The 11934-nt window shown below is 38.2% G+C and overlaps 2 protein-coding genes across 4 annotated transcripts; one reads left to right on the forward strand and one right to left on the reverse strand.

The window, feature by feature from the left end:
• The first annotated feature begins 217 nt into the window (after positions 1 to 217).
• Positions 218 to 3248, forward strand: LOC106778861 (transcription factor SCREAM2). The gene is made up of 4 exons (XM_014666861.2): positions 218 to 1542; positions 1684 to 1908; positions 2097 to 2267; positions 2794 to 3248. The coding sequence occupies exons 1-4, from the start codon at positions 532 to 534 to the stop codon at positions 2875 to 2877; spliced, it is 1491 nt and encodes a 496-aa protein (XP_014522347.1). The 5' UTR covers positions 218 to 531; the 3' UTR covers positions 2878 to 3248.
• A 480-nt stretch (positions 3249 to 3728) lies between these two features.
• LOC106778860 (auxin response factor 2A) lies at positions 3729 to 8871 on the reverse strand. Of its 3 annotated transcripts, none has more exons than XM_022776336.1 (16): positions 8661 to 8871; positions 8422 to 8563; positions 8225 to 8337; positions 7885 to 7980; positions 7736 to 7792; positions 7490 to 7645; positions 7306 to 7390; positions 7120 to 7210; positions 6875 to 7039; positions 6594 to 6713; positions 6182 to 6257; positions 5931 to 6102; positions 4911 to 5842; positions 4644 to 4834; positions 4320 to 4534; positions 3729 to 4160 (listed from the first exon to the last, which is right to left on the reverse strand). In XM_022776336.1, exons 2-15 carry the CDS (start codon positions 8510 to 8512, stop codon positions 4351 to 4353), a joined length of 2529 nt encoding a protein of 842 aa, XP_022632057.1. In that variant the 5' UTR covers positions 8513 to 8563; positions 8661 to 8871; the 3' UTR covers positions 3729 to 4160; positions 4320 to 4350. The 3 variants fall into 3 exon arrangements, with proteins under 3 accessions (XP_022632057.1, XP_014522344.1, XP_014522346.1); XM_014666858.2 differs by having other exon boundaries at positions 8422 to 8572; XM_014666860.2 differs by having other exon boundaries at positions 4911 to 5839; positions 8422 to 8865.
• Between the last annotated feature and the right edge of the window lie 3063 nt (positions 8872 to 11934).

Below are 11934 nucleotides of genomic sequence, written 5' to 3' on the forward strand. Positions count from 1 at the left end.
AATTAATGTTTTAGACACTCTCTAATTAAATTCATCAAATAATTTTGATTTAAATAATGAATAAAAAGTAGTAGTTTATTTAAAAACTGAAAACATAAATTATATTATATTTGTTGAAAAAGAAAAAAAAAATAAAATAGTGATTGAATGAGGAGTGGGGAAAGTGTTAAAAATTGGTAAGTAAGATTAATGTATATAAATAATAAGAAGAAAGGGTGAGAGAGGGCTGGAGTTGGTTTCCACGTGGAGAAGGTGCAGAGAAGAGAAGCAGAAAGAGAAAGAGAAGAAAAAGAAGGTTAACGTATATGTGATGATTTGTTTCGCAGAGCTTCTTCTGCTGTATGTAACGTTCCTTCTCTTAAGCGAGCCATCGCAATCTCTCTCTCCAATGCCCTTTTCTTTCTGCAACCTCTTCCTCTTTTTCTCCACTCTCTTCCTTTAACTCCCTCTTCTTCTTTCTCACCTCATTTCTCTCGCAAACGCCATCAACAACCTTCCTCTTCAACCACAATCACAACCACCAAACCACCCATGATGTCCAGAATGAACACCGTTGGATGGATGGAGGAACGTGAAGACGACAACAACTCTGCTTCTTGGCCAAGAAACAAGCCCACCAACGCCATCATCGCCACCGACACGACGCCCACAACAAAGCCACCAACAACAGCAGCTGCTTTCGTAGAAAACAACACTACCCGCGACGACTTAGCTTCTCTCTGCGCCTTCAAGCCCATGCTGGAGCTGGACGACGAATGGTACATCAGCAACCACCACCACCACCATAACAGCCACCACCCCCAAGACATGACCTTCTCCCCCACCTTCCCCGACTCCGACAACCTCCTCCTCCCCGCCGTCGACTCCTCCTCCTCCTGCTCCCCCTCCTCCTCCGTCTTTACTAACCTCGACCCTTCCTCCTCCCACCTCCACTACTTCCTCCCTCCCAAACCCCCCACTCTATCGTCCCTCATCAACCCCTTCGATATCTCCTTTCTTGACCCTCAAGCTTCCTCATCCTTCCCGCTTCTTCCCTCCGCCCATTTCCCCTCCGACACGCCTCCTCAGACCGCCACCGCCTTCGCCGGCTTCCACAGCCTCGAAGACGGATCCTCCAAGCCTCTGTTTCACCAGCGCTCCAAGATTCTGCGGCCCCTGGAGTCCCTGCCCCCCTCCGGGGCGCCACCCACCCTCTTTCAGAAGAGGGCGGCGCTCAGGAAGAACATGTCTGCCGGTGAAGGGAGTGAAAAGAAGAGGAAGGAGAGGGAGGAGGTGGTGGAGGATGTGAGTTTTGATGGGTCTGGGTTGAACTATGATTCCGATGATTTGACTGAGATTAATAACAACAGTGGTAGGGTGGATGAGGGAAGTGCTAAGAACGGTGGGAACAGTTCCAATGCCAACAGCAGCGTCACTGGGTTGGATCAGAAGGGGAAGAAAAAGGGAATGCCTGCTAAGAATTTGATGGCAGAACGACGGCGCAGGAAGAAACTCAATGATAGACTCTACATGCTTAGGTCCGTTGTTCCTAAGATTAGCAAAGTAAGTTTCGGTTCTTGTGTCTAACCCTTTGTGAAATTTTCAGTTGTAGTTGCTTTTGAACTTAGTGAATGTTAATTGTTGTTGATTTGGTTTGGGATGGATCTGTGGGTTATACTCTATGACATTGTGTTGCTTTGATAGATGGACAGGGCTTCGATTCTTGGGGATGCAATCGAGTATCTTAAGGAGCTTCTGCAAAGGATCAATGATCTTCATAACGAGTTGGAGTCTACACCACCTGGTTCTTCCCTCACTCCTTCCTCCAATTTCCATCCTTTGACGCCTACTCCTCCCACACTGCCCAGTCGTATCAAAGAAGAATTGTGCCCCAGCTCATTACCAAGCCCCAATGCTCAACCTGCTAGGGTAATCTTCTTTCTTCTCCATGCTTCAACTTCCCTTTTTATTCATATAGATATAGCAAGAATTTTTATTCTGTATGTTATAATAACGTGGAAAGGAAGTTTTGCTTTTTATGTGGGTGGAGCATTTTGATTGTTGTTAGTATGGTTTTATAGAAGCTTTGCTTAATTCAATGTTTCGATTATGCATAGGTTGAGGTTCGGCTACGCGAAGGAAGGGCTGTTAACATCCACATGTTTTGTGCCCGCAAGCCTGGTCTGTTGCTATCAACCATGAGGGCTATGGATAACCTCGGATTAGACATTCAGCAGGCTGTTATTAGCTGCTTCAATGGATTTGCTATGGACATTTTTCGAGCTGAGGTAAGAATTTTAGTTCATCATTTTAAGGTCAATTCCTGTTATGAACTTTTAATAAATATCCATGCTACAATGACGAGTAAACAAACTGGTACTTTGTATTTCTTTTATTTGGAAATACCCTAAACTTCAATTTATGCTAAGGTAACCTACCATGTTAACTGTCGAGATCCATTATAAAATGCTTGTGATATTCTAATGATTTCCACACACCCATTAACGATGGCTTCCGTGTTGGAATGATATTGTAGTTTCTGCATCTTAAGAACAATATTTTCTCTGTAGTTGTCATTAAGGTTACAGCAACTGCTCAAGTAAATGGTAATTGAAAGAGCTTTGTTATCCAGATATTCTTCTTAATGCTTTACGAATAAAGTAATAGAGGAACTATAGATACATTTATTGACTTAAAAACATAAAAGGAAGTAAATAGTTTTTTGCTTAGTAAAAAGAATTATTTATATAAAAAGTTATGAGTTCTATTAAAGTGATGGCTGTTGTCTAAAGGCTACCGAACCCTCTCTTTCAGCAATGCAAAGAAGGTCAGGATGTCCATCCGGAGCAGATCAAAGCAGTTCTCTTGGATTCAGCTGGCTATAGTGGCATGATGTAACTAGTTTTGGCATAAAACAAACTAGTGACTGCCATTTCTCTGTCAATTTGGCAAGTTAATCAGTTTTTACTTTGAATGAATGGCAAGTTTTTACTTTGTAATGTCCAAAATTCAAGTGTACGATACTAGCTAGCTATGGTTTTAAGTTGAGGTAGAAAAAATTTTCACATGAATTTTACCCCCGCAGCGGCAGTTACTGCCTCGTACCTTTTCGCATGTTCGTGTCCAACCCAAAGTAGATGATGACACTGAGTTCAATTAGTTCAGTGACATTTCTGAGGGGCGTTTAGACCATGTGGTTCGAATTTATATTTTGTCCAACTTATTGTACTCTTTATACGGTTTTCAACAAGGGACAAAACTTTAAAGCAGCTTTCTTTTTTCTGCTTCTTCCTCCCGATTAAGCATGGTCATCACATATTTATTATATCTTTTCATCATATCTTTCCTTTTAAAACCAAAAAAGTAGTGGAGAAACTAAAGGAAAGAGAATCGTGCATCGACATCAAAATTGGCAAAATTAAAAGGCTTCGGTTGACTATCCACTAGTTCACGATGAAATGAAATCCGTGAGTCTAATATGGTTGCTAATGCACTGACCCTGGAAATAATTCCCATTAGTTATATGGACTTTTCAAGACAATAATTGACCTACTGTGTTAGAGGAAAAAGCTAATTGACCTATTGGCACAGGAAACAGCTAATTGACCTTGACGATGGTGCATCCTAGAAGACGGTTTCCTCTCGTAGCCACTCTCTAATTATGTATACAAACAATACATAATTCGTTTCACCGATTACAAAGTGGTCTCAGTGACCAAGGACTTAATTGTACATGATGCAGAACGGAATATCAAGAATTTCCATCTCACAAATTATGATTGATAAGAATAAAAAGTAAAATGAAATAAAGTGGATAGCCATAAGAGCGCCCTTTGTATAAAATTTCATTACATTAACGGGTTGTTGTTCAGAGGATGGGAGAGAAACAACTATGTACAACAACTACTACAAGTGGGATTGGTCTAAATAGGCAAGGCGGATATCACCTCGCTCAAAACACAATTGATTACATCCTAAGGGCTCGTATAACTGGGCAGACAATATGCTACTAATTCCGGGATTTCAAAAACTGGACGGATACTCTTTCATGCTGCGCCATACCATCTATATATATATAAATATATAATTTCAAGCAGTCAGCCTCCATTATAATTCGTCTTGTTATGTTCTCCATCTGGATGGATGGCTTCATGACACTCTCATACTCTCCAGCCCGGAATCTGTGGACAAGAGAATAAAACATTACACCATGAAATTCCAGAAACTAAACTAGATTGAAAAAATTTTTATGGATGGTAACAATTACGTGGACCAATTTTGATCTGGACATCTAAAATCATTGAATCCAATGTTAACTGGGATGGGAGGCAGAAATTAACCTGAAAGCTGCGAAACTCAATCTACTAATCATCACGCGTCAAGGCAATATTCATAATTGAACTTTTGAAGCGGCAGACGTTTAACATCTTTTGCATCTGCACCTTCACTACCCGACAGGTTCTCTTCATTTTTTGAGCTCAAGGTACCCGGGCTCATTTTCTGGATCTCCTCCTTAGGGTAGATGTAAATTTTGCGAACCATGGTACAGAATTCCCTGAATCACAAATATAGGATAATATAAATTCTGACCCACTCTCAAGGAAAAGTGAAACATTTAAATAATAAGTTAACCAAGCATTTATAATGAAAATACAGATCCTTACTGCCACGGATCATCGCCTACAAGCATCATATCACCCTCATTATCGGTATAAACAATAAGCCAATCCTTTTTAGTTGACAATAACTCTCCCTCAAATTCAAACAGCTGATCCAATTCAGCCACTAATTCATCATAGCCAGTGTACTTCGTAAGGTCCACTGACCTACCGAGTGCAATGCCCTTCTTGTGAACCTAAAACAAATAGCACGAGATTAATTATCCCTGGTTTCTAGCTCTCATTTATTATTCAAACGGTAAAGAATCTTACTTTAGTGCAACTCCTAGCGGAACTACTGAGGGGTTTAGCTTGACCATCTTTTGCATGTAGCTGAGAAGTCTGTAATGGTCTATCATGGTCATCAACAGTTAGATCATCAGCAGTTTTTGAGCCCTTTGAGTGGTCTGACTTCTCATCATTTTCAGATGTTCTTTGTTGGTGTGGCGTAAGATGCATCTGACCAGTAGGTTCGTTGACATTTCTTTGCGGTACAGAAGGCTCTGGTACAATAGGGCCACTGATAAGTGAGAAGCCAAATAGCTTACAGTCACCATCTTTTAACTTCACAGCCTCAAATGTTTTTGTTGACACTGGTTTTGACATAACTTCTCTTGAACAAGGAGTTTGATATTGATTTAGGGGTGCAGGTGGAGGTGGCATCAAGTTTCCATGTGAGTGCTCTACTTTATGATGCAGTGCAGGGTATTCACCAAATGCACTGTACCTCAAATTCCCTCGCGCTTGGTATGTTGGATCACCACCATGTGCAGGACCTTTCGTATTGGAGTCCAATATATTCAATGAAAGACTAGAGGGCATTGCAGGCCACGGTTGAGGCATGTGAAGTTTGCCTTCATGATCCGCCGATTGCTTTCTAGTGGGATAAACTACCGGGCTCATTTGATCCATCAAGGATGAATGAGAAAGATCCCCACCGGCCCCAAAGCTTGAAAGAAGATCAGAATATGTTGGCTCGTTCCTCCCCATTGACATCCAGCTCTCCGTCCCGTACCTCCTTGACGTAGAAGCATCAATCTTTTCATCATCTACAGCGGCAGGCGGCCAAACAACAGATTTCTCAGCAGCATCAGAGTCATTGCTTTCACCCAAATTGCCTCTCAAGGTCGAGAATTCTTGACCTTGCAAGACCCTTGGAAACCCATTTGCCGGTGAAGGGTCGACGCTTACTTTAGATGATGCTGCTAATCACCGAAAACATATCAGGACTCAACCCCATTTTCTGTTTACAATTGAAGAGAGATTTCTTGTAAAAGAGTCAAATAATCATACCTTCTCGAGTAAGGACAGAAGAATCTGGGGAAGAAGGAACTGCATTAGACCGAGGCCTTTTAGGCCTGGGCATTGATAGAGGATTTAGAGCCGGAGGCGCAAGTGCAGGCTCTATTTTCCAAGGGGAAACTCTCTCAGGACGAGGGGTGTTAGATGTTTCATCCCATCTCACCTGAACAAGAGTTAGAGGGTTATAGCAAGCCTAGTTTTTAGCAAGACATAAAATGTAGCAAAAGGACTGGTGATACAACCTTGAGGCATCTCCATTTGGATTCTCTCCACCTGTTGGGATCAGAATCTTCAATTCCAACAATTGTACCAGTAAACCTACAATTTTAACAAGCCTTGTCAAGTATTAGGATTATATAAAAGTGAGTGCTATTGTGTCATTGTAATACAGAATTACTGATGTTAATTAATAGCTGCAGCTGTTAATTAGTTACAAATCTGATGTATAAATAACATTGATGTATCTATTGGATCTCATATATAAATAATACTGGTATCTCTCAATGATTAAGATTAATCAATTCATCATTCATTTTCCAGAACCAAGGGGTTTCTTCGATTGGAATTGAATATTTGATATTACGAGGCAGGCAAAAAATCAGCATATTCGATGACAATAAAATCAGAGATCAAAACAACACCAATCGCTCATACCTCTGCTCTGGAGCCTCTTCACCTTCAAATCTCATTTTGAACCGCATCCCAATGCTATAACTGTTTTTGAGAGACTCCATATATTGGTCATATGGAACAATAAATTCAGCGGGACTAGTCCTGCAAAATAATGACATTGTAGTGCAATTATTGTAAATGCTGCGTCAGAAATGAATCAATTAAAAAATCCCTCAACATGCGTCGGCCCACAGGCGCTAGGAGGTCAGACTAAAACCACCATGATATCAGTTTTAACATAGTTTTAGGAATAATTTACAAACCTAGGCTTGTAATACACAGTGAAGATTGTCCCCGTCAAGATGGCATGCCAAGCAGTTGCAAGGACCCCAAGATGCATGCTGTGACTTGAGATCACTGAGGATGGAACATTACCCTGTTGTCTCATTGCTCGCCTGACACCAACTCGAAGTTCCCCGTTTTCACCTCTGCAAAATCCCCGAATTAGTTCCTTTCCAGAGTAAAATAACCAGAGAAATCTGAAACCCTAATTCAGGGTAGAACAAACCTAAGAAATATAAACGCATCCCCAGCGACAAGCCTTTTGGAGCTAACAAAAACACTCCAACCACTCTGAAGCAAGTGTCTACGGGGCTGACCTGAAATTCACCCGACCCATCAGTAACAATCGATAGACACAATAGAATACTACTTAAGAGACTGGGAGGGCAGCGAACGATGAGAGAATTATTACCCCGAAAGATGTGTTTAAATCGCCATTCGTTTCCATGAAGATCCTTAGCTGCCAATTCCTGAGTGGGTGGCTGCTTCGACATATCCTGTCAATAAACACGCCACTCCTCCAACGTCAGCCAGCCATGTAATGACAAGCTTGAACCAAGTACAAGGAGAGGAGAAAAAAGGGCAAGAAACCAAACCAGAGGGGGAAGGCATTCATCAGCATGCCGCCTCAGCACGGAAAACCCACCATGGGTACTGGTATCAGACGCTGTCAGGGTTTTACAGAAAGAATGAACGTGAAACCGCGGAGGCGGGGGCGGTGGCGGTTCTTTCTCCACGTCATTCTCATTTTGCTATCATCCCCACCACAAAAAAATCATTAGCATAACATTCTCACCTAATTACTCACTCTCTATCACAGACACAGCTATTGAGAAACTCACATTTGGTTCGGGAAGCAAGGTGACCTGAGCGAACACCTCATCCGTGTCGGGCTCGGCCTGAAAAACCATTATCTTTTATTAGGATTGCTTTGTTCGAAAGCATGGGAATTTTTAATAGCGAAAAAATGTCACAGATCGAACAACACTACCTTCAGCTGCACGTTGATGACCCGACAAAGGATCTTGGGTGGGAGATCGTAAACCGGCATGTGCTGGTCCGCCACCTGATTCGTCGACGCCTCAACCTATTTCACACCCAAACAAAATATAAACACAACACTCAAAAGAACTAAACAAAACCAAAATCAAACCCATCTCACTCCAATCCACCAACACCGCCACAATTTTACTCCCAAAAAGGCAACAAGCGAAGCACGTCTCAAATCTGAGCTATGACTCCAAAAGGGAAACCATATTGTCAAACATAAACAAACCAAGAGGAGTTCGAGAAAAGAATGAACTAATTAACTAATTAGTTAATTGAATTACCTGCTCGATATGTCCCTGAGGAAAATAAAACACGCGCTCTCTTTCGCGCGGCACGGTCACGAGAGGACCGGCACACGCGTGCCACAGTTCCCTGAAAAGTGCAGCTTCTGCGTCTAAAAAAAACAAAAAGAAAACGATTACAACTTTCACTCCACAGAAGGAACCAACCTACGCCACGTTAGGAACTAGTTTCCTACCTTTGGCCGTGGCCGGCGCCTGAGCCTCCACAGCTCCGCCGTCGATATGGTTCAAGCAATTTCCCTTCATCGTCACCTCGGATGATGCCATTTCCACAGACCTCACCACAGATCTCTCATCCGCAACACTCCTGGCGTAATCCTACAACGCCTTCGCAGGAAGAAACAGAGATAAACTCAAATTCACTCAACAAGTTAACCTCAAAGCTAAGAGGTAAGAGAAGTGGGGGTGAACAAACACTTGAGTGGTTATTGCAGGCGAAATTCCAAAATCTTGTTGCTCCGACCAAGAAGAAGAAGATGAGGAAGAAGAAGAGTATGTTGTGTTATGTGTGGCTTTTGGGATGTGGGGGTGAGACTTAACCAGAGTGGTCAAAACAGCGTGCAATGATTTCAACCGCGGTCAATCCCTTAACCAATCTGCGAAGAGGAAACCGGCATTTGGCAGTATGTGTGGGGTCCGTGACCGAGCATAGGGGGTAAAGAGGATCCATAAATAAAGGCGGCTGGGGACAGAGAAGGGCATAGACGGTGTTAACGCGGTGTCGAAAGGGGATTGGATTGGCATGTAACGGCGTGTGTCGTGACAGTCTATGGAAAGTTGTTCTGTTTTTATTGGGAAATGACCTTGTCGTGCTATTAACGGGCAGCGTTTGATGGATGGATGCATAGATGGACGGAGTCGATTGGAATTGAATTGGATGCAAGCAAACAGCATTTGCATTTGCATCCCACACTCACACACTGCGCATCTTAACTACTTTTTCCTTTTTCTTTTTTTATTTAAATGACATATCGTCTTAATATCTTTTCTTCCAATATCTCGTCGCTGGAGATGGAAAAATGTGTACCCATGGGAAACATTTGAAGGTGTCCAAGTATGGAATGCAAGTAACAACTTCACCAAATTCCACCTTATTTAAATCTTTTAATTAAATGATCTGTCAGACCACCAAATTTTCCCTACACTCCTAATCCAATACTTCAACTCTTTTTTTCTTTCTATATAGGGATCTCTTTTTTATTCAATAAAACACACCCCATCTTCCTTACACCATATTCTTAAATAAATTACAACTTAACTATTTATAAGTAAAATCAAGAAAAAAATAAAAAACATAGAGATGGTCCATGCTCATGGGTCACCTCTCCCCTTATTCATTTCTATAATTTTTCCTTGTCTCCTGAGCTCCTTGCACGGATCTCATATTGTAAATAAATTAACTTTTTATTTGTTTTTCAAATAAAGGTTGTAATAAATTCAAATATTATAGTCAGTTTAAATAATAAATAATAAAGTACTTGAGAGAAAGAAAAAAATAAAATTTGTAATATGTTATTCATTAAGAAAACAAAATTATGATATTGAGAACATTCTATGTTTTTTAAATGTAAAGTGTTTTTTTTATGAATTTTGATAATCCTTTATTCATATTATTAAAATGAAAACTGGGCAAATTTACAGAAAACCATTTTTGGAGGAAAATAACAGTGAGAAAATTTGAATGATGTGGATCACATTGTCTCAATTATTGAATCCATGGACTGGAAAGGCAAATGGATTTCAGTACATTTGTTCTCATTTTATGGTTATCACGTTTGCTCCACGCATAGAATAACCTTTCAGATATATTTTAATATTATAGTATTCACCAATGATGTTTCATTAAACATATATTAATTTATTATATTAAAATCGAACCACAATGTATATATAATTAAAGTAACTCCGAAAATATAAAAAATCTGGAATTAGACAAAAAGTTTTGTATCTCCGTAGAGCATCATTAATATTTACGTACTTACTCGGTATGACAAATACTTGTACACACAGGTGGCCATGTCATAATGTTGCATATGCTAGTAATAAAAAATTCAATTATTTTTCTAGGAAGGACAAATCTTATTTACTTAATAATTTTCTCCCCATACAAAATTGAATAAAAATATGGGATTAAAGTGGATAATAGATTCTTTCTTTAGCTAAATACATAAAATAATCACTTAATTATGGATATATTGAAACATTAATGATTCATTTTCTTATTATGATATTTTATATTTCCTTAGAAACTGTAGTGTATGTTGGATAAATATATTTTTTTTTTATCATATTGCATGTTGCAGTGTAAAATACCTACATAATTGACAATCATTCTCCTTATATGTTAAACTTGAAGATACAATAATTATTCATAAAAAGTACCAAAAACATTATCACTTTTAAGTAAAAAAAAAGAAAAAACTATTATAATAAGATGAACAAATTTGTAAAAAATCTTATATAATAAATTATGTTTTTTAGATTGTGAACTTATATAAAATATTTAAAATTATAATTTTTTTTATAAGAAAATGTAATCACTTAGGTTTCATTAGTATTTAAATTTAGATAGTCTACATATAAATTATAGAGACATTTATACTTTTTTTTATGATTTCACTTTTAATATTTTACTGATATTATTTTATATTATAATAAAAAATACTAAACAATATCTAAAATAAAATTGATTCATTTTTTAATTTAATATTTTATAAATTAGTTTATTTTAATATATTTTTATTTACAAAAAATCATAATAACTTTTATATAAAATTTTATTTTAATTCAAATTCATATTTGTAGAAATTATTCGATAAATTATTCTTTAAATATATTAATACAAAAAAAATTATTTTATGACACAAATCAAATCAAACTTAAACTTTTCACTCATTTTTATCATTTTCATCTCAATTCAAATAACATCATTTTCCATTTCTTTTCTCTCTTTTTTCATCCTCTTGAATTTATCTTTTGATACAAAGAAATCATAAAGTCTTCTTATAAGATGAAATGTTGTATGTGAGACTTGAATATTAAAGACTTGTTTAATTCTAGAAGGATATAAAGAAAACTTTGTTTATCTTCTTATAATCTTCGAGGTAAGTCAATTGTAACTTATAATTATTTTTATTCTTATTTAGATGTGTGAAGAATGTAATAATTATTATGACTAAAATAAATTATACGTAATTGTATTTTAAAGTTAAGAAGTTGAACATGTTAATACAGTGATTGTTGATGAAGTATGAGATGACTATAAGAATAAATGAGTGTTTTGAATTTCATTTATTAGATAAACTTACATGTTTTTTGTGTAAATATGTTATATGTGTTGATATCGCTTAAGTAATGAATTATTATTTAGGCAATGAGTTATCATTTTGTGCATAGCTCAATATCGATAGAGTATTAACAAATGAGTTAATCGAGCACACAACTCAAGCAATGGTTTGTGGCTTGAGTATGAGAGATGTTAACACAATTTTCTCTCCTCTTAAGTGATTGACACTCAAACGATGAAAGGTCATTTAAGCATAGATGATGATGGTGGTGCATGAGATTTTGTAATGTGTGAAACCATACAATTGTATGCCAATGTGGTCGTTCAAGTCTTGATTAAATGAAGCAATGAAATTAGTGATTATGTAACTTGTTGGGTGATACAACAAGTAGTACTCAAGCAT

Source organism: Vigna radiata, unplaced genomic scaffold (genome assembly GCF_000741045.1).
Source record: "Vigna radiata var. radiata cultivar VC1973A unplaced genomic scaffold, Vradiata_ver6 scaffold_185, whole genome shotgun sequence".
Lineage (NCBI taxonomy): Eukaryota > Viridiplantae > Streptophyta > Magnoliopsida > Fabales > Fabaceae > Vigna > Vigna radiata.

Coding starts and splice junctions, on each gene's coding strand:
- LOC106778861 (XM_014666861.2), top strand. CDS start 532: ATGATGTCCAGAATGAACACCGTTGGATGGATGGAGGAACGTGAAGAC. Junction 1,909..2,096: donor CCAATGCTCAACCTGCTAGG/GTAATCTTCTTT, acceptor GATTATGCATAG/GTTGAGGTTCGGCTACGCGA. Junction 2,268..2,793: donor TGGACATTTTTCGAGCTGAG/GTAAGAATTTTA, acceptor CCTCTCTTTCAG/CAATGCAAAGAAGGTCAGGA.
- LOC106778860 (XM_022776336.1), bottom strand. CDS start 8,512: ATGGCATCATCCGAGGTGACGATGAAGGGAAATTGCTTGAACCATATC. Junction 8,338..8,421: donor GGCGCCGGCCACGGCCAAAG/GTAGGAAACTAG, acceptor TGTTTTTTTTAG/ACGCAGAAGCTGCACTTTTC. Junction 6,714..6,874: donor ACTGTGTATTACAAGCCTAG/GTTTGTAAATTA, acceptor ATTATTTTGCAG/GACTAGTCCCGCTGAATTTA.